This window comes from Ictidomys tridecemlineatus, chromosome 4 (assembly GCF_052094955.1).
Source record: "Ictidomys tridecemlineatus isolate mIctTri1 chromosome 4, mIctTri1.hap1, whole genome shotgun sequence".
In the NCBI taxonomy this organism is placed as follows: domain Eukaryota; kingdom Metazoa; phylum Chordata; class Mammalia; order Rodentia; family Sciuridae; genus Ictidomys; species Ictidomys tridecemlineatus.
Genome location: NC_135480.1, coordinates 104,483,031 through 104,505,912, shown reverse-complemented (window position 1 = coordinate 104,505,912; position 22,882 = coordinate 104,483,031). Strand labels below are relative to the sequence as shown.

The 22,882-nt window shown below is 46.0% G+C and overlaps 1 protein-coding gene across 1 annotated transcript in view; it reads right to left on the bottom strand.

Annotated features, from left to right (window-relative positions):
* The window catches only part of Sorl1 (sortilin related receptor 1), a 163,196-nt gene that overhangs the window by 122,621 nt on the left and 17,693 nt on the right, over positions 1-22,882 (bottom strand). The window contains exons 3-6 of the mRNA XM_078047182.1: positions 15,462-15,587; positions 8,588-8,749; positions 6,277-6,344; positions 301-481 (exon numbers count right to left, since the gene is read on the bottom strand). Coding sequence (XP_077903308.1) covers positions 301-481; positions 6,277-6,344; positions 8,588-8,749; positions 15,462-15,587 — 537 coding nt within the window. The remainder of the gene's footprint in view (positions 1-300; positions 482-6,276; positions 6,345-8,587; positions 8,750-15,461; positions 15,588-22,882) is intronic.

Sequence of the window (22,882 nt, the reverse complement as noted above, 5' to 3'; positions counted from 1 at the left end):
GTTCTTTTCACCGGGATTTCAAAACATGTCTTTGTCAAGGAGGCTTGGCTACCAGGAGAGGACCAAATTTCTAAAGCCTGGAGACACTCGGAGTGCTTGTCCTCGATGACTCCACTCCTCAGACCTCCCAGCACCTCCAAGCCCTTTGGAGACGTTCATCAATGTCCACAGTCCTTCAGCCAAGCTACCCTAAGCATGTGAGCCAATCTCTGCTCATGCAAACTCACCTATTTGCCTACAGAATTCCAAACCTTGCTAAGGAAATGTAAAAGGAGTTTATTCTGAAGGCATTCAACTTACCGCCACCTTTGTAGCAAACATGTACTTGTCCCGAAGCTGAAAGTCTCTCACTTCCTCAAGGATCACTTCCTGGTTTTCCCGGGACTGAAAGAAGTCTGTACTTCGAAAAACTGTGGAGTAACCAGAGGGTTCATGTCGTTCCACGTAGATGGTGTTTGGCTTGTCATAGGGGTCGATTCCCCTGAGGGGGAAAAAGGTGTTATCATTTTCATATTTAATCATTGAAGGCATAGAGGTTTTGCCATGCAATCAACTAGAATCTAGGGCTACCATTTGTTACAAGCAACAAATGATACTCTCTGTGCCTTTAACATATCCCTTTGTTCCTTGGCTCAGCATAGAGGGAGAGGACTTGCCATCTGCAAAGTGTTCTGTGTCGCTACCATTGTTTCCAAAGCATCTTGGGTTTAGTTAGCTCAAGGCAAGCTCTCACCCTGCTCATGAAAAGCAAAAAGAAGGAAAAGCATAAGGTGGAGTATTTCAGAATAAACAAACTATGGATTGCTTGAGGTTGTCAGCAAGTTTCTAGCCTCAAGTTAAGAACCTCTGAGGAATGAAGGAGAGATTTCCCAAGATGCTACATCCTCAGAAGATGCAGCATTAGAGGAAACCACATTAGCAATCTCTGAACCTGCTCTGTCCCAGGGTCCCTGTCCTTTCTGCTCCCCACTGACGTCACTGATTCACACCATCTGGAGTCATCCTACCAGTGCATTTCAACTCCAGCAAGGTGCCTTTGCAAGCCTTCTCTCATACACACTGATATCCTTGATGTCCTTCAAAGGGGAGGCCTCTGTGCTTCTGCAGACACAAGACCCTGTGCAGAAGTACCCTCAGCATACACTCTAATCCCCCCACTAAATCCTACTCTCCTCTAAGATCAAGTTCAAAGCTCCTTCTTCCCAGAAAATTTCTCCTACTGCTCCCTTCTCTTCTCCCAACACGAGCAACACATTCAATTTTAACTCTAACAAAGGTGTAAAACCACTCAGGTTGGGTGAATTTTGGAATGGATCTCATTACTTCATACAGAGCTTCAAACACAATGGAGTACATGTGTTGTCCAAGCTTCCCAGAGGAAGCACAGATGCCCTCAAAGGTCCTTTCTCAGATTGCCTTTCAGCCCACTAGGCTCCCAGCTGAACTCACACTTGCTGCACTGGATCCATTGTCCATAATGACAGATTCTTACTGCAGAATGATAAGGTCAGACTACACTGGAAAGCAGCTCTGAACAAGTAACCCCGGAAAGAGGCCCCATGTGGCAGCTGGGAAGGGAATTGACCTGCCCACGTTTTCCTAACATTCACAAAGACACCAACACCAGGCGGACCCCTTAGCAAATGAGAAAAAGGGTTGAAAAGTCAGGAAGAGAGCTTCACCAGGAGCTTTCAGGGTGATGACTTGAGGAGAGGCAGAGGTAACAGTCTTTATCTGGCTCCATATGGGCAATGGTGCTCAGAATAATGGAGGCAATCATTTCGAGTTCCTTCACAGATGGGCTGTTGAGAACATTAACCATATCAAAAAAAAAAAAAAAAAAAAAGCAGGGGGAGAAAGATAAGAAATAGAAAAAGAGCCTCTTTCTACCTTGGGGGGAAGACTTGACTTTTACCCTACAATCTGGACTCTGAGCAGAGTAATGGAGAAACCAGCAGCCTGGGTCCTAACGTGGGAGAAATCTATTCTTCATTATCAGATGCTCAGTGTGGGTGGCTGGTGGCATGTTCTCTTCTCTTCCACAATTAGAAGTACTGATTAAAGTACTTCCTCTAGCCTAGAGGATATGCAAATTAAAACGAGGCTGCTGGGGTTTTTAAAAGGCAGAGAGGAAGGAACCTTTCTTGAGGTATTTTGAGATGAGTTCTTGTGTATTATTCCCTGCCTAGCTGAAAGAGAAGGCCCACATGTAGAAATAGAAAGAACTGGGACACTCGTCCCATATTTGGACCTCCCATTTCTGGAAGTTGCTCCACCTACATACAAGTTCCTGTTCTTTGCCATTACCTTGTCTTCCAATTTCTTAGGCTCATTCACAGTTGCTTCCTGTTCTTCTTGCCTCCAATTCAGAAATTCCAATCCCAGCGCCATCTGTGAGCACTATCCTAAGTCTCACCTCCAATCCCTCAGGGGTGCCACGCCCCTGCGCATCACATTCAATTTCAAGCTCCTTGTGTCCGGTTTTAACTCTGACAAAGGTGTAAAACCACTCAGGTTGGGTGAATTTTGGAATGGATCTCATTACTTCATACAGAGTTTCAAACACAATGTTGGGAGAAGAGAAGGGCATCCTGGAGTCCCTCCCTTATGGGTATCTTGCTGTCTTATGCTGCCCATCTCCAGCTCTGCACAACATAACCATTGGCATTTCTCACTCCTTCTGCTCCCAGGCTGCCAAGCATGGTTGAATAAACGTAATAATACTGAGAGGTCAGATGACACTCACTTATTATGGTTCCAAGGAGGATGTCCCTCAAATATAACCTGAAATCCCAATGCCAGACATGTAGATAGACCAGGTCCTTCAAAGATACCTGCATATTTGCAGAAGGTAAAATATAACAAATTCCTAAACTTGAACTTATTTAGTGGTCCTGCTAATTAATTAATTCCATTAGTTCCATAAACCAATAAAAGATCAATTTGTTCCCTTAAAATTAAAAGCAAATGAAAGTTATAATGGTATTCCTTAGGTAAAGACTGCTCTTGAATGATGATACTTCAGTTATCTTTTCATTAAGATCCCCAACCTCTGCTCAGGAAAATGACAAAGGGGTCAGAAACAGCTTCCCTCTATGAAGGAAGTGCACAGGAGTCAGAAGGTGGCTCTTCCCTGTACCAGCTGCATCTTCACCATTCTCAAGTACTAAGGAAGTAACATCAAGACACTCAGCTTTAAACCCAGGTTTAAATGAAGAACAGACATGTATCTATATCATGTTGGGCCATTTAATGAGAACTAAAAGTACACATAAATGTTGAAAGACAAATGACAAACCGCCAAATATAAATGTGCACACACACAACCTCCCATATCACAACCAAAGGGCTAACCTCAAAGATATAAAAAGCTTCTGGAAATCAATAATGAAAAGACTAACAATCAGATAGAAATAAGAGCAAAGGGCATGAACAGGCATGTCACACACACACATACACACACACAAAAAAATGATCCTTAAGGCCAAGTAAAAGATGTTCAAACTCATTCATAATGAGAAATGCAAATTAAAGCTACAATGAGAAAACTAATTCTTACCTAAAGCATTAGCTGTGAAGAAAGACACTGTTCTAAGTTGCTAAGCATAAATTTGATACTTTCCATTAAAAAACCGGCAAAGTCTCCCAAAGTCACAATTTGGGGGGAATTTATCAGTGCATAAAACTAACAAAAATCCTTGCCCTTGGGCGGCTTTTGTTCTATGAAAGATAATTAATATGCATAATAATTGTATGTCAGAACACTAAAGAGTGCTATATAAAAATGAATATAATATAGTAGGTTGGAAATAGGGTAATAGTTACAATTTTAAATAGGATCCCCAGAAATGCAAAACTACTCTTATATGTCACATCACACACATCGGAATGGCTATTATCAAAAAGACAAAGGATAGAAAAGTGTTGAGGATAGTGTGGAGAAAAGGAAACCTGGAACTCTGTCTATGGGACACCCACTGGTGCCGTCATTGTGGAAACCGTAAGAAGGATCCTAACAAATTAAAAAATAGAACTACAATATGAGTCAGCACTCTCTCTTCTGAGTATGTACCCCAAAGGAAATAAAAGCACCACCTCATAAAGCTATGTGGAGACCTATGTTTATTGCAGTATTATTCACAACAGCCAAGATACGAAAACAACCCGTGTGTTCTGACAGAAAAGAGAAAGCAGAAACTGACAGACCCAATGGAATAGTATTCAACCTTTGTAAAGGAGGAGACGTGTATTATGTGGATAGACCCAGAAGACATTACACCAAGTGGAAATAACCAGACAGAAAAATATTGCATGATCTCACTTATAGATAAAATGAAGAGAAGTCAAATATAGAGTGAGACAGAATAAAATGGGGGTGGAGAGAACCTAGGTCAAAGGATACAAAGAGCCAGGTGTGCAGAATGAACAAATTCAGAGACCTAATGTACAGCACGAGGGCTATACTTGAAAATACTCTATTACGTTTGGGATTTTCACTAATAGATTTTAGCAGCTCTTGTCTGTCTTTCTCTCCCTCTCTCTCTCTCTCTCTCTCTCTCTCTCTCTCTCACACACACACACACACACACACACACACACACACACCCCAGGATAACTATGTTAATTCGCTTCACTATAGTAACCATCTCACTATGCCTGTCTCATAGCATCCTATTGCATACTTTAAATACACACAGTAAAATTTATTTTAAGTAAACAAATCAACACATAAGATCCTGTGGGGAGGCCTCATTTTAAAAGGAGTTGTTTGAGCAGGTACTTAATGAAGCAGGGAATAAGCAGCAAGTACATCCTACAGAGGAGCACTATAGGCAGAGAAAACACATCCTGCGGTAGAAATGCACAGGAGAAATGACAGTTCAGTGCATCAAAAGGGTTCACAGCGGAGCAACAAGTTGGTGTGACCTGTTCTGAGCAGGACAGATCTGCTGTGGACTGAGAACTGACTGCAGGACTGACTGGGTGACAGTGGCGGCAGAGCACAGGAGCAGCTGCGCAGTCAACCTGGGACTTATGCTGAGGGTGGGGCCCACAGCACTCGTGACAGGTGAGGCCAGTGAGGACTCCACACTCCTTGCCCTGACCAGCTGGAAACTGACACAGGAAGGGAGGCGACGGGCTGGCTCAGGGTGGTAGAGCCAAGGGTCATTCTGGGAGGCCTTAAATTTTCTAGTCACCCATGTGAGCAGGGCGGAAGAGCAGTTCAGATATACCCCCCAACCCCACAATCCTGCCCCTGGAAAGCTGTCTCACACGTGCACTGCACACACACAAACTCGTGTTCAAGGTCATACACTGAATCACTGCCATGGCACAAGGGCAGAGGCAAGCATGACCAGAAATGACTGTCCTTCCTGAAGCACAGCCTATTCTACGTCAAGTGGAAATGACCAGACAGAAACATATTGCATGATCAGCTTCAATAACCTCCAAAGCACCCCACTGTACCCAGAACTCAGTCAAATCCCTTTCTCAAGCACTGTAGATTCGGATACTAATTCCCCTTTTCAAACTTCCCCAATACCCAGTCCAAATAGAAGAGCCAGTGTTCTGCACCCAAGTACCATGGCCTCACGTCTGCCCATGCCACCCTGCTCCTGTCTGAAATTCCTTCCTCCACTCCTGCCATGCTACCCCCTACCTGTTGTGCACCCTGGATGGAGGGCAACTACCTTTATGAAGCCATCCATGGGCCTCCCTTCTGGAAGGCACGATCCCTCTATGGCTTCTCTTTCTATCTGGTACTTCTTTGCTTCTTTCATAATTCAAGTTATATACCTGAAATATGTCTTTTCTTACCTCCTAAACTATATTCTCCTTAATAACCATATGCATACATTATTGATCTTCCTATACCCTAAAGTATCTAGGTTTTATGTTCAGCAGAGGTTTTTTTTTAAATGTTATAAGTGAACAAATGCCTGAATTTTATAGAGAGGAAAATCCCCACTCCTGAGATGATGCTCTAAAAATGAAAGTTTTTAAGAGCTCTATGACATGACACGCAAGAGCCTCAAGCTTCCCCTGAGTCCCCGGAGGGGATGAAAAATGCAAGAGCTCTCCCCTTCCTCTCCCCTTCATCCCCACTAGTGAGTTCATTACACTTGCAGTGCTAATTCTTGGGCCTGGAAATTTTATTCCTTGAGCTAAATGCCTCACACTACAGGTGAGGATAAAAGGTCTGTCTATCACGAGGTAGCCGGAAGTACAGAAACGATGTATAGAAGTCAGGACTTCTGAGAGGACACAACTTACCAAGAGAAGGACTTCACGTGTTCCTGAATCATGATCCAGGTCTGGCCAAAATCATCAGACTTCCATAGCTGCAAAGACCAAAATGACAAGAGGCCATGAGATGAGAACTGCATACAATCTGAACAGAACCACTGGGCAAAGCCCCCTAAAACCCCACCTCAACAGCACACACTCTGCAAGGGCACTCCAGAGCCAACAGACAGAGAGGGAAGGACAGATGTGCACCTTTGCACTCTTCATTGGTAGGCACTGGAAGAAAAAAAATGAATGTGACTTGCCTTCCATTTATGGATTACCAGAAACTTATTCTACTCAAGACCAGCCCACAGTGAATGGTATTTCTTGACCAGGAAATAGTATCCTTAAACAGTTTGTAATGCCAAACTAGGGATGTGGCTCAGAGGTAGAGCACTTGTCTAGCATGTGCAAACATTTCCCCCAACACTGTGACGGGGGAAAAAGAAAGAAAGAAAGAAACTTGTAATGGATAGCAGCATTATTTACAATATCCAAAATATAGAAGCAATGCAAGTGTTCATCAAGGGACAAACAGAGGAGCAAACTGTGGTATATCCATACAATGGGCTATCACTCAGCCTTGAAAAGGAATATGGATAAACCTTGAGGACCATAGGCTCAGTGAGATAAGTCAGTCACCAAAAGACAAACTGGGTACGATTCCACTTATGTGAGGCACTTAGAACTGTCAAAAACAGAGACAGAAATTAGAATGGTGGTTGCCAGGGGCTCAGGAGAGAGAGGGCTAGGGAGTCAACGTTTAATGGAGACAGAGTTCCAGCTCACAAGATAAAAAGAATTCTGTACCTGGATGGTGGCAACACTGTCCAACAATATGAATATACTTAATATCAATTAACAGAAAATATGATTAAGATAGTAAGATATATGTTACATGTATTTTACCTCAGTTTAAGGGGGGGAAAAAAGAAAGAAAAAAGAAAACCTCTGGGCTAGGGCTGTAGCTAGCAGGTAGAGTCTTGCCTGGTAGGCACAAGGCCCTAGCACCAGAAATAAAAACCCTAAACGAGCCTTGGTCATCAAAATCAAAGCTGAGGGCTGGGGATGTGGCTCAAGCAGTAGCGCGCTCTCCTGGCATGTGTGCGGCCCGGGTTCAATCCTCAGCACCACATACCAACAAAGATGTTGTGTCCGCCAATAACTAAAAAATAAATATTAAAAATTCTCTCTCTCTCTCTCACTCTCTCTCCTCTCTCACTCTCTCTTTAAAAAAAAAAAAAATCAAAGCTGACAGCAGACGACATCAGCCAAGTACAGAAAACCAAAAGGAATCAACTGAACACACAGACAAGGCCTGCATCTTTGCCAAAGTCCCTCGACTTCTACTAATGTGACCCAAGGGTTTCTCTGGCCCCAGCAAATGTGTATTAGGAACCATGGGACCAAAAATAACAATGATCCACCTCCCCTGGTAAACTGACCCAGCCCAGTTTGGGTTACTCCTGAAGGCAAGCAAAGGCAAACAGATCTGTGTTTTGGTTAAACATCCCACAAAGCAAAAGAAACGTTCCAAGTTTCTTCTGAACAAAAACATTCAAGGCTCCTCATCTGTCCCCTCATACAAGCTCTAGAGGTTTCAGGGTTTCATGCCTGACCAACGGTCTTGACTTGGCAAGCTTCGCCTCGAGGTATAAATCTACTCAGCCTCTCTTCTTACCTGCTAGCTTTCCTTCAAAAACCTAGATGCCAAGAGGAAAATATACGCATTTATGTTCCACCCATGTGCCTGCCCACAACACAAAGGAAGAATATCAAAGTTAAAGGTGACTTCAAACAGGTGGCAGGCAAAAGCAGTGTGTTTAAGGTGGGGCTCGGGGTGGGGCGTAGGGTCAGAGCACTGGCCTAGCATGTGCCAGGCCCTGGGTCTGATCCCCAGCTCTGGAAAACCTGAACAAACAAATGAGGTAGAGGACGGAAGAAATGTGACAAGAGGTCCCAGAGGGCTTAGACTCCGGACCTCCCCAGGTAGCCCTCTCTGATTAAATTCCAAGGCCTCGATTTACCCCGAGGGCTAACAAAGGGGCATGGTGTTTAAGTCCCAGGGCCTGCCAAGGGCTGGGTGCCAAGTGCTGGGTGCCAAGTGCTGGAGGAGAGTGCCCGGGGGTATCCCTTTCCTGAGCTGTGGGAAGTGAAACAGTAGCTCCAAAGGCTAAGCCTCAGAGAGGAGGAGGGAGGGGCAGGAGGCGAGGTCACCCAAAGGACACACCATCCACCCAGGCCCAGGAGAAAATCCCAGGAACCCCAGACGACTGAGCTCCGGAAGCTGTCTTACCTGCTTGTTGGGGTGAGACCTGTCGAAGCCCAGGAGGAGGTTGGAGGCCTTACTGTGGAGGAGGAGATCAGCTGCCCGGAATGGGATAGAAAAGCCATGGATAGTGTTGCAGAAGTCAAAAGTGATCCAGAGGTACTGGGCATAAGCATCTGCAAAGATGTACTGCAAGAGAAAACAGGTACTCAGAGCAGCACTGGGCCAGAGCCGCCCAGCGCCTCCCCAACCCATGTGCTGACACATGCAGGTCACGGGGCACTGGCTTGCACATCTCCCCATCTCCCAGCCTCTCCTGGCAATGAAAGAATGCTGTCCACACCAGGGCAGACTCAGTGGAGAAGGGTGGTGGTGGGCCAGGGGAAGCCACAGGGAGCTTATTTAACCAGGTAATGAAGCTGAGCAAGCCTTTCCTGGCAGGTCACTCGGTCACAATCAGAGGGTAACTATCTGTTGGCTGAACACAAATGAGACTGCTGTCTCTCCCTGCATGCTCTGAGCACCTATGGGATATGTCTTTCCAAGAAAATCACTAAGATCACATCCTTCTAAGAAAAGAAGCTGCCCCTTCTTGTTACTATACCAGGTGACCGGGCAGCTCTGAGGATCAGGGCAGGAAGTGGCTCTGATGAGCAGGACCTTGCCTTATTTTGCTTCTGTGACTTTGAACAAGTTTGTGCAGAGAGCGGATGCAGCCTCAGAGCTGTCTAGGGGGGCAGAATGAGAGAGAGTCAATTCACAGGTGTACTGAGGACCATGGACTACATGATGGGGTACCACATGAAAAGCCCGGATCCTTTCCTTCCTCACTGCAACCTAGTAGACACAAGCCAGTTCACCTAGTTCATGATTCAAGATTAAGAGAGAAACCAAAGGCAGGGTCCTAGAAGAACCTATTCACGTTGGAAATGACTCCACAGAAGAGGTGACAAGGCAAGACTTCCACAGGGAAGGAACTTCCATGTCTGATGCAGTTTGCGTTTGGGCACAAAGGAGGGGAAAAAAATTATCACATGGGTTTGATGACAGCCTTGAGGACCTGAGGAAATAACTGGAAATAAGCCTGAAGGGCACATGAAAGACCTGGGGGCCAGCCCCCCAGGAGGACGGTGGTCCAGGAGACAGGCTATGAACCAGAAACCAGAGCCACAGGGCCCAGCTCCACCCAAAACCTGTCATTCTAGAAGTCAACCAATCTGAAGGCCTCCACCAGTGGACACACAGTCTCTGAGAATACCTGATCCAGGTCAAGGTCCGCCTCTGCACGCCATCAGCTGGGCTGCACTAACCACTTGGCGCTCCTTCCCACGTGGCTTTCACATGCTCTCATTCCTTCCTCATTCCCACACTCTCCCCAAATCCTGAACAGACGCCTCCCAAGAGCTCACTGTGTGTCCTCCTCTGGTTTCCTCCCCAGCACCTAATGTAAATCCCCACATTTTACAGAAGCCTAATTAAATCTAACGGAAAGGTAGTAAATGTTTTCAAAGCAAAAAAACTACTCTAAGCAAATGCAATGTAATAAAAACAATTATGATCTACGGGGATCATCATAATTTTCGCCATGAAAAGCATTCCCTAGAAATAGCCTATCTTCCAGTTCCCGAACCATCTGGGTTCCCGGGGAAGGGAGTGTTCTCGGTTTGAAAAGAGTTCTCCAGAAATCTATGCCGTGGTTTCCAGCAGTATCACATTTGTGAATCTTGAGGAAAAAACAAAAAAAGAAACACATCATGTTCCCAGTCACAGAACTTATTGCTGCTTATGATAATAGCTAAAATTTTTCGAGAGCATTTTGTATGTGCCAAGTAATGAGCTAAAGGTTTTGCATGTTTCATCTCATTTACTCCCCTTAGCACCCATAGCTCAGGGCCTGGGGTAGTGCTGTTACATCCCTTTTAATAACGAGGACTCAAAAGCTTCACGTGACAGTGGCTAGCTGCCCAAGATGACACAGCAGCCCTTACACCCACACCTGACCAGTGCAGAGCCCATCTCAATAGTTCATCAATCCTTCTGTCTTCTTCCAACCAAAAGGTGTCAGCATCTCCTGAATTCAATGGTCAGTCTCCCATTATACTATCTGACGCATTTGCCTGCCTCCTCTCCTAACTCAGTCCTCCTGTTTTTACTGGAAATTCTCTTCCCTCACCTTCCACCACCCTCTTCCAACTCAACTCTCTCTGCCCCACCCCTGACCATCTCAGACCTGGTTCTCCTTTGCAGGTCCCTTCACCTCCAGCCCTCTGCACTCTTGCCACCTCGTGACTCTTCCATCCTTTGCTAACCTGGCTCATCCTTCCACAGGGCTTTGACTGCTGCCTGGAAAACACACATCATGTGACTGCTATGGTTGCTTGCAGTGCGACCCCCAAGGATCCATGAATTAAAAGTGTGCTGATGTTAAGAGGCCTTCAAGAGGCAGAACCTCATGAAGGGTACTTGGATGCTGCCCCTAGGGGTACTGAGGTAGTTTTCACCTCACAGTCTGGTTTCCTGTCACACCACATGCTCTATATCCCTCTCACACTTGCTCCTACAATAAGGCCGTCTATCATGATGTGAAGTAGTCAAGAGGCCAAACTGATGGGGCTCCTCTTTGATTTTCAGCTCTAAAACTGTGAGCTAAGTAAAACTTCATTTCTTTATAAAGTACCCAGCCTCAAGCATTTTGTTTTAGAAAAGAAAAACAGATTAATAAAATGACTTTCACATATACAGTCTGACTTCTCACTGAGGTTCTACTTTCATTACTTTCTTGATCTTCTTAGCTTCTACTCTTGGATGGACCAAGATATTTCACTGTGTCCGGAACTGAATTCTTCAACACCTTCCCAACAAAACCTAATTCTCACGCCCTATGCCCCAAGATCCTTCTGTGCTACATCCCAACCCCAGGCATTAAGTTTTTACTCTATTCCCTCCCTTAGTCCTCATTTTCAAACAGCCATTGGAAGTCCATTATTTTCCTCTAAAGTCTTTTTCAAAATGTGTGCATGCCTTCCTTTTTATACCTAGTTCTACTAGCATGGACTGTGGCCCTATTTAAGACTGTGAGCAAACTGGAGGCAGACACCGGGTTCTATTCATCCTGTGTCTCCCAGGACTAGCAGGGTGTGAAACACTTGGAGGAAGGTATGAGTTTGGTTGAGTGACTGAGTAACCTCGTGGCCACAATGGTTCTCCTTCTAGACTCTTGAATCTTTGGCTTCCGACCCTACATGCATAATACTGCTGGCAGGTGTATGTCCCTCAGATACTACTCAGTTGCTCCCCTACTCAGACTTTTCCATGGCTCCCCACTGTTCTCAAGGCAAAGAAAAATCCCCTCCATCTTTAGATGACATTACAAAGCAGTTCAATGCAAACACTCAACTCCTGAGAAGCAAATCTCCTGAGTATCCTGCACAGAAACCACATGCAGGCACCTTGAAGCCTCTGCACACACCTTCCTCCTGCCAGAAGGCTCCTACCTGTTCTGCTATACCTAAAGATATCCGGGTGCCTATCCTTGAAGTTCCATTCCTAATCCTATGCATGCCAAGAAGACTTACTCCTCTGACCCAACCTCACAGAAAAGTCATGTATGCCCACTGGTGCACCCTGTAACTATGTACTGTCACATAGGCACATGGTAGGAAAACTCAAAATGCCCTACCCTGCTCTCACGTCTCCTACTGCCTGGCTGTCAAGCTCCTTGGTGGCCAACCCCTCAAAGGTGCCCTGAGTGTTGCTTTCAGAACTAGGTAATCTCAGGAGCATCTTCTCCTACTCTGACTCCTCTGACCCTGTTTGCAATTGCATAATATTCCACAGAAGCGCCATCCTTTGACTACAGCTACATTTCCACTGAAAAATACAAATACTTTTGGAAAAAATAATAAATCAGCTACAAAGTGTATCTACGTGATATCAGCACAAGTGACTTTCTCCAGCTTTGAGTGAAGGAAGCTGGAGAGTCCAATGAGAGGGGGAAGGGCAGAGAAGTGACTAGGAAGAAAGCGAAACAGTATTGGTTAGACTTGCCCAGGACCAACCTCTGCCTGGAGAAAAGCATGATCACATCTCGCCTGTGTGGAGACTGAGGCTCTGAAGCCCACTGCATTCAGTGGGGCTTCAAAGGGCCCTAGATACAGCTAGATATTGCCTGGCAGATCAGTGGAGCCTGGGAGGCTGGTGGAACTGCCAGGTGGCTGGAGCTGCACACTGGTTCAGGGAACAGCACACAGGGGACCAACAGAGGGAAATCGGATGGCAGGCTAGAGCAAAAATAGACCACAACACTCATATGTCCCCACAACCATCCCATCTCCATTACCAGGCGGAGCCACAGACCACAGCCTGTGGCCTCCTCACCCCTTCTGTCCCCTCCACAGGCACACATCCACTCAGACTTCCAGGAGGCCCTCTCTTGACATCTAAACCTCCCAGAGCAGCTCTGACAGCTTCAAGCACTGACAACCCAAGGAACGTTTTTTTACACAGGTGATTTGCCTGGGCCTAGCACCCTGCTGTCAACGGGGAGGCACCCTGTCTGTGTGATTTTTCTCAGGAAATGGTAGGTCTGGTGGGGTGATTTGCCTTCCAGGGGACAAAGGTAAAAGTAACAAAAGCAATCAGCACAATAAGAGTCATCACTTCCTTCCTGAGATGTCTGGGGAGGGTAACAGCCTTCTCTGGGGAATTAGAAACTGCAGGGAGGGCTGCCTCCCTCCTCCACCGGCTCCAGGCCTTAGGTCCAACCAACTACCATTAAATTCTCCAAGAAAGTAGTTTTCAGCTCCCTCAGAAGAAATCTAAGATGCTTTACCCTGCATGGCTGACAGAACATGGCCTACACACATGCCCCCCCACATCTCACCATGCACCACCTGAACCTCTTTTATTGCAATCATCCCCAGGTTTCTCCCCTTCCTGTTCCGACTCCGGGGCCCTGCTCTACCCCTTCTGCAGACCTGATGCTCCCAAAGGCCCTGATCCTCTGCCTGTACTAAAGCTCTTCGTGCAGGCCCAAAACATCATCTTTCCGGTTTCCCAACTCCTCTGACTTGTGGTCTTAGCAGCCGCCTCACCACAACCTACAAGAGGCAGGAAGGAAGACAGCCCTGCCTGTAGACATCTGTGCCCTGTGGGAGGGGCACCCGGCCGAGCTGAAAAGGGCGTCCAAAGGGACAACAGGGCAATTTCAAGGCCATGACTCCAGCCAGAGGTAGCTCTGAGATGATGTGGAAATATATTGGTAATAACAATAATCACATAAGACAGCCTGATAAAGTGAGCAATCCAAGTATCATCTGCTTTTTGAGAGGCAGAGGGAACACAGCTCCATCCAGAGACAGGCAGCACAGCCAGCAACCAGGCCCTAGATAAGCTCCTCACCTCTCATGAGCCCAGGTGGGTGGCTCCCCCACCACCAGGACAAGGCTTCACTGGCCACAGGCCATGGGGGGAGGCACAAAAAGGCCAGTCATCTGGTTGACATAGCCAGGTCCCCCCAATACCGTGTCCTTGCTTTTCATCTCAAGGGAAAACTGCTCTGTCACCCTTGAGTTGGATAAGAGGAGGAAGTCTGCACCTAACAGTGCTTCCCTCTGAGATCATCAGGCAGGGCTGATATTTAACCATTATCACCAGTAATGACAATTCTAGCTTTTTTTTTTTTTAAATGTTCTGTAACCAGCTGGTAAACAGTCACTGCCAGGAAACCCCGAACTGGCTCTACCTAAAGCCCCAGAGGTGGGGGCCCTGCCCCCAGGACTTCCACAGAGACCAGCAATTAAAAGGTTAATGTCTGGCCTAGTGGGGAGCCTCCTGGACCCAGCTCCCTCTGGCCAGGTCAGGGGCCCAGCCACACCAGTTGCCACACCAGGGTAGGGAATCCGAAGAACACACACAGTTGCTAAATAGTCTGAATGCAGCCCTGCTAGGAGACCAAGGGCAACCTGAGAAGCAGGCACAGGGACCAAGGAGTGAGGACCCTGTAGATCTTGCTCGCTCATTCCTTTCTGGATGAGCAGAAAACAGCAGCTTCCCCTCCCACAGAATGCTTTTCCTCCTAAGGAGTTTCTCTACAAAGGGTCTTTCCCCAGGAGAAGCCACTGGCCCTGGGGAGAGCAGGAAAGAGAGCAAACAAATACAACTCTCCTGAGCTAAGAGTCACCACACCAGCAGGAATGCCAGGCAGGCTGCTGGGCTTCCCCTCCACCTGCCTGAGGCCCAGGGTCAAGCTTCCTCCAAATCCAGTCGCCTGCAGGTTCTGACCCAAGACACACAGCCCCAGGCATTCCAGCTGGGAAAACAAAGGGCGGCACAGGAGGAGGGCTGCCCAGTGCTTTCCTTCTCTATATTCCTGTAGGTTGGGGTGGGGGAAGTGCACACACACATACAGGCACCCAGGCATGTGCAAGCCGCGTGCACGGGCTCTCTCTCTCTCTCTCTCTCTCTCTCTCTCTCTCTCACACACACACACACACACACACACACACACATACACACACACCCCTGCATGCATACTAATGGTGCCAACAAAAGCAAAAGTTCAGCAGCTGCTCTCGGAAGCCTGGGAGTAGATGGCAAATGTACCTGGGAAACATTTTTGCCACGGGGGAATCAAGCAGTTCATTGGTAGGCAGATTTTCTGTGGTTTAAGTTGGCCTTGTTTGTCTGGAAATCCTGCCTGACCAGTACTTGGCCTGCCTGATTATACACAGACCCACCTGTACTCTGTCACAAATTCCCAGGTTAGCAGAAACACAGTGGCTAGCTACAAGTCACGCTGCAAGGATCACAAAGGGCTCCGCTGCCCAGCCCCCATTAGAGCAGCAATCTTTCCAAAACACAGTCCCTGAAATCAGGAGCCTGGGGTGGACGGCTTCCTTACCCGCTTGTTGTCTGCAGGACTGTGGTAGAACTGGGCGATCACAGCTTCACTGCTATTTCCCACACCAAAGTTGAGTTTCTCTGAAATCTTGTTGAATGATTTTCCGTAGTCATAAGACACGTACACCTGGAAGACAGAGAAGGGGAAGAAGAAGAAAAGAGTTGGTGAGGAATCAGGCAGAGATCTCTCACCTGCCTCCACCTTCCAGCATCCACCCTGGACCCTGAACATCACTCCCACTGGGTCCTTGACATCATGAAAGCACTGATGCTCCCAGATAACTCACAAAGCAAGGAAAGCAAGGCACTTCTATGTCTGGCCCCAGGCTTGTCACGGACAGGTTAGGGAGTACTGCAGCCACCCCTGCTTGGAGTACTCTGCCTGTGTGTGTGGGTGTGGGTGTGTATGTGTGTGTGTGTGTGTGTGTGTGTTGCTGGGGATCGAACTGAGGGCCTTATGCATGTGAGGCAAGGACTCTACCATCCTGAGCTATATTCCTAGCCCCACTCTCCCTCTTTTCTAAGGCAAAGTCAAGTCCTTGCAGTAGGAGACAAATACTGAAATACTGGTAACATCCTCATCAAGGGTTAAGTGTCTAACAGATGTCATCCAGAAACAGAGAAATGTGCCTGTCTGAGGAGGCTGAAAATATGTTTTGCCATCTGTTGAAATGTCCCCAAAAGGTAATCCAATTCTTCATCCCTCTTCAGAGAAGTTTGCTGCTCAGAGAATTTCATACTCAAAGAAAGAAAACCTTCATGGGTCTGCACCCTACAGCCCAAGAGATGAAAAAGTGCAAATGATTAAATTTCCACAGGTGAAGATATCAGTAGGCTGGGGGCGTAGCTCAGTGGTAGAGTGCTTGCCTAGTATGCACGAGGCCCTGGACTCAATCCAAAGAAAAGAGAAAGGAAAGAAGGAAGGAATCGATTAGGAGCAGAAGAATCCCGCTCCTGCACGTTTTGTGATTCCGTCGCATTGCATGGGAGATGAGAACAGCAACAAGATCCAGGTCTGTGCCAACTGCTTCCTGGTTTCTGATGATGCAGTAACCACGGTGATAAAAGGTAAGAGCTGTCATTCATCAAGTGCTCACTATATGCAGAGATGGTACTAACCTCTTCAAATGAATGAGCTTAGGTAACTCTCACAACAATCCCACGTGGCAAACACAATTGTTAAAATCCTTTTACAGAGAAGATAACAGGGGCTTATGAGATTAGTTACTTGCCACTGTACTAACACAGCAAACAAGTAGCAGAGTAGAACCTAGAGGAGGCTGCCTGCCTTCCAAGCCAGGGATCTCAAAGCTACGGACAACTCAAGACTATAGAGGTGGAATGGAAGTTGTCAGATAAGAGATAAGAACAAGGAAACACATCTGATAGATGACTATAACAATGAAGATAATAAGTTAGTTGGTTTTCAAATGACTTATGAGAAAGAGAATCAAGGGAAGCATTAAAGAAAAATGGAAGGTAAATTCCAAGAAAAACACGGACAACTGAACTAATCCCAGCAAGTTTACTGCCATACCTGCCCCTTAAATTCAACAGCAACATGTCTGGAGGGTTTTACCAAAGCCAAGTGCTAGGCCAGGCACCAGACATACAAAGACAAATCAGACATGGCCACTAGAGAGGATGGGCATGTAAACATGGAAATGTTTGCTAACAAGGCCCAGTGCAAACAATGAGGACAGGAGGCTGTCCATCAGGGACTGAACGCACAAGGATGGGCCATTAACATTTCATAGACATCAAGGTTAAAAGAAGCAAAGACAGAGCCTCTGCCTTTATCTGGGTCACCATGAAAGGAACTAGTAGAAACACACAGTACATGTTCCCAACTATCAAGCGCACGGGAAGGTGCTGCCACGAAAGCAGCTCTAGAAAAACAGCAGGTTGAGAGCTCACAGATAATCTGAGTGGCCAAAAAGACAAAGTGGAACTTTTCTCACTTCCATTCTGCTGGCCAAGAATGGACACTGGGAGTCCAGGTAGGTTCCTAAGTTGCTCAGAGCAAATGCATGGCTTCACAATCAGGGAGGACCTCTTCAGCTCCAATATCCCATGACTTGATGATCCACTAGAATGAATTTCTTGAGATGCACAAATGTGATCGTGTTTATATCAGGGGAGCGTTTTTCAGGACACAATACTCCTTTGTGTGTATTATCTCTCTTCATCTTTGAAAACCCTATAAGTTAGTCTTCAGAGCACCAAGAACACATTAGGTAGTCAACAAAGACTTCTACAACAAATAGATATGATTATAAATCAAAGAATCGCTGAATATGCTGAATAAATGAACAAAAAAAGATAGTGAATGGAATAAATTAGTGAGTGACTGAGAGAACATCATGCTCCCTCAATATCTGTGGGGAAGTGGTTTCAGGACCCCCAGAGATAGTCAACCTGTGGATGCTCAGCCTGCTCACATCCTCCTTTACTCTAATCATCTCTAGATCACTTATAATACCTAAGACAACATATATGCTCTGCAGACTGGTTATACTGCATTGTTTTAAGGAACAAGACAAGAAAAAACAAAAAAAAAAGTCTGCACATGTTCAGTACAGATGCACTTGTTTCTCCCAACATTTCCAATTTGCAGCTGGCTGAATCATGGATGCAAAACCTGTGGATCAAGGAGGGTTGACTATAATTATGTCCATTAAGAGAGAACAAAAAGTTAAGACTCGGAGAAGTGAATGACTACCACTAGTAAGTGACACAATTAGGTTAGTTTCTTCTAAATCCATTTGTCTTTCTACTCCACAAGTTACCATTTTGGAGAACGTTCTCTTCTCCATACTTTATGTTTCTCTGTTAAAAAGAAAGGCCACACACCAAATCCACAGGCCACGCACGAGAAGGTGTGCTGGCCAGCAGGAAAAGCCTGTCTGAGATTCTCAAACTTCCAGGAAAAAACATCCTCACTACCAAAAAGCCCCTCCTCATTTCCCACCAGCAAATGACCCCCATCTCTTAGGGCTGGGGGAGCAGCTCAGTGCAGAGCACTGCCTACCATGCATTAAGTCCTGGGTTCAATCCCCAGCACCACAAAAGAAGTTAAAAATAAAAATCTCTTGGGTCTTATACTTAATAGAAGTAAAGGGTAGATATGTAAGTGTTCACCCCATGCCTAAACATTATGGAAGATTGTTCATTGACATTCCTGGCCCTCTATAGGTTGAACAATTCCAACATAATCTTTTTTATCCTTTTGTGTCCGTCAGCTTTTTTTGTCACTGTGACCAAAAACCTGACAAAAACAATTTTGAAGGAAAAGAAGTTTATTTTGGCTGACAGTTTCAGAGGTTTCAGACCTTAGTCAGCAGGCTCCATGGCCTTGGGCCCTAGGTGAGACAGAAAGTCATGGCGGAAGGGTGTGGTAGCAGGAGAAAGCTGCTCAGCTCTCAGCAGCCAGGAAGCAGAAATCAAAGAAGGGACCAGGAACAAAACAGAGCCCCAGAGCACACCTCCAGTGACCTGCTTTCTTCAACCATGCCTCACCTGCCTACAGTTGCCACCTCCTCCTTGGGATCCTCTCAGCTATGGATGGATTGATTAATCCACTGATGAGGTCACAGCCCTCATTATCAGATCACTTCTGACCTCTGGGCATGGCTGCACTGAGGACCAAGCCTTCAATACATGAGCTTCTGGGGTACATTCCAGACACAAACCATAATTCTCACAATTCTTATTTGTGTTTAATTGACAAAAGACCATAAGGCAAGTTACCCACTTGCACACACTGAACAGCATACTAGAGGCCTCTGACAGTGCTGACTGAACCTCAAGCCGACTGATGGCTTCCTGGTCCTCATACAGCACCCCCAAGAGCAACCAGAATTTGCTGTCTTCTATTCCCGGCAATATGACGTTGCTCACACACTGTCCACCGTGACCTCCAAGCAAACTGGGGCAGACGCCCTGCTCTCCCTGTCTTGTGCTGCAATCGCTGTTTTCATCCAGACAGGGCTCTGCACTAATTAGTCCTCTCTGACCTCAACAGGACACTATTCCCTAAAGAACAAAATTCAGCACCGGAAGAGTTATTAAACTTCCAAGCTGCCAGTTAGACCATTTTCTCTCCTATAAATATGGTCCTTCAAAATGAACAGCTCAAAATTCTTTTCCCTGTATTTTAAAACTACAATAATAATGAGGAGGAAGAAGACAACTGTAATGTACCAAAAAAAAAAAAAAAAAAACCTCACATTTGGCACTGCTCAAGTCCTTTATAGCAGTGCTTCTCAAACTTTAATATGCTTACAAATCACCCAGCAGGACACTAATTCAGCAGGACCTAATTCAAGTCTGGGGTGGAACCTGAAATTTGACATTTAACTCTGCACTTTTGTTATGTGTGTGGTACTGGGGATCAAACCCAGGACATTGTGCCTACAAGTCTTCCACTGAGCTACATCACCAATCCCCAAATTCTACACTTCTAACTAGCTCCCAGAAAACACCCATGTGGCCAACCTAGATACTGCATTTTGAGTAGCAAGATTTTACAAGCACCATCTCAGTGATAAATGAAAACATTGCTATGGTTTAGATCTTAAATCTCCCTCAAAGGCCCATGAATGAAAGGCTTGGTCCCCAGGTGGGGATACATTGGAAGGTGGTGGAACCTTTAAGAAGTGGAGCCTAATGGGTGTCTTTAGGTTCTTGAGAATGTGGCCCTGAAAGGAACTGTAGGGGCTAGGTCCCCTCCTTGTTCCCTCTATCCCCTGGGCACATGATGTCATTGGTATGGCTCTGCCATAGGCTTCCCCACTATTGCCATCCAATACCCCCACCAGAGGTCTAAAACCAATGGGTCCAACAGTTATGGACTGGAACCTCCAAAACTGAGCCAAAATAAATCTTTTCTCTTTATAAGTTGATAATATCAAGTATTTTATTATGGTAACAGAAAGTTTAGTAGAACAAAGACCAAGAGACGTAAACAACCTGGCCTAAGGGCAGACTGCTAATGAATGGCAAAGCCAAGATTCCAACCCAGACGATCTGATTTCAGAGTCTGTGCTAAGCCAGACATCAGCCTCCCGCAGGCTACACAGACTCCACTGCTAATAAGGGCGGTGAAACCAATCATTCATGGCATTTTTCCTGGTTGATTCTGATCTTCTGGTAGACACTATCTCAGGATGCTCTTGGATGCTCTTTGGCCAATTATGTCACACCTGAGTACTTTGTAATACATATCATGAGAGAGAAGGAATCAAGATTAAGGAAGGGTCAAGATAAGCCACATCTGTTGTTTCACTTCATCACCTCATCACAGAAAAAAATCAGTTCCATGGGCTCCGTTCTTCACAGAATCACCAGGTTACAAGTTCAACAGGTGATGACTTCTCTTTTTTCCTGCTTAAGAGCAAACCCTCTGGGATTCCAGCATCCAGATCCACCCTACTTTACATACTGAATATGCATAATAATGTTGGCCAAGTCCCACCTCTCAGGCAGGTTCTAATCAGTGTAAGTTCTTTTTCCTCAGGCTTCTGACCCAGTCTTATGAACCATGCTTTCAGTCTTCTTTAAAGACAATTTGGATCCATTACCACTCCCCCAACACCAACAACTCTGCCTCTGAGTCATAGTTTATTTTTGCATTAACTTTTCACATCAGAACATCTCAGTTTCATCTACCAATTCTTTAATGCAGTTTGTATACGATGCAGGAAATTTCTACCATCCCTGTTTATTAACTCTGGGCATTAAGTCTCCTTTCCATTTAATTTTATCTCATATTTCATTCTAGAATAGTTAATCACTTCAAATGTTCAATGAGCCCTTAGTAAGACACGCCCAAATATTTACACAGAGTAAGAGCCAGGCTGGATAGACTGGCAATGCTGAGGGAGATCAACCCTCCTGGTTCACCCAGGACTGAGGGGAGTCCCAGCATGTGCAGCTGTCAGTGCGGAGGCCCCACCAGGTTGGTCATTGCAGTGAAACCACAGCCTCACACATGGCATACACAATTGGGTTTAATTCCCATCAGCCCCAAAGTCCCCCACTGATATGCTGAGTGACCTCATGCAAATCCCTTTATGCCTCTAAGCTCCCATCTGTGCAGGAAAAATATAAAACAATGTTGTTCTTTTCCCTACCTTGCAAAAAAAAAATATATTTTTTGGACAAAAAAAATAAGATGTATAAAAACCCTAAGGAAGATTTCTCAACACAGTAGAATCCAGAATTGGCTCCTGTGCCCAAAAGGGACACCACGGAGCAATGATGGAGTTGACACACACAGGTAGTACCTACAGAGTATCCGGGAGCCAGCAGGCAGCCATTCACAGCCATCTGTGGCCAGAGCTGCTGCTCACAAACTCTGACCTCATTTATAAATGGGTCAGAGTCAGGGCCCCAAACAAGTCTAGGTCTGCTCCAAAGCTCTATATACCCAGACTGGCTGCGAGCTACAGCGGTTTCCCACGCACCATGGCTCCAAACACAAAACTATGCATCATGATGGCCAGTCCTTCTCTGGCCCTCCCTGCCTGTGGCTGCCCTAATTCAACTCACTAGAAAATAGCTCCCAGGGGCTCCCTCCAGTCACCTACCTCTGAACACATCCAACCCAAACATCGGATATTCAAGAAAGTACCTCACAAAGGCCAAATCTGTACTCAAAAATTACAAAACTACGTAAAGCCTGGTGAGTGCTAGTAAGTTCATCAGGTTTCCTCTGGCCAGGACAATGGGTGACAGAAGCTCTGTGGTGTTTGATGTGTCCACAGACTCACACTTCTTTACCATGGCAGACCCTGATCTGGGGCAGAGCTGTTCCTCCTGCCCTCAAGAAGTCTGGAACACAGGCTACAGACTGGGGATGCACGGGCCAGTCCTGACCCTTTCATAGATTTTACTTGGCCCGCATGGTGTTTGTAAAACTATACAACAGCTGCCAACTGGTAAGACTCAGCAGTTTCACATAAAAATTCAGACCTCTGGGCTTCTCCTGAACAGTCAGATCTGGCCATTTTGGACTCTGCCTTCTGTGTGGCACCCAGAGCACAGAGCCAATCAGCAACACCCCTCAGAAGTACTTCTCTTCTTCCAAATGAAGCCAGATTTAAAGTTAGGTAGTCAGTGTAGTTAGGTAAATCGGGTCTAATATTGAGTGAAATCTAAAATGGAGGCTATGAGAATGAATTCCAGTTGAGCAATTCTTGAAATGTTAATGAAGTCCAGGAAACGCCCCCAACAGATTTGAAGATAGCCCATCCCAAAGAAATGTTAATGAACAGCAAACTTGAAGATGCTGCCTCTGGAGTCCTTCCTGCCCAGATTACTTCTTTGGCCCACCAGTGTCCCACCCCTGGGCCTTCCCACCTACATTCCATCACCGAAAACTATAAAAAGGGGAAACAACCGCCCTTCCACAGATTCCAC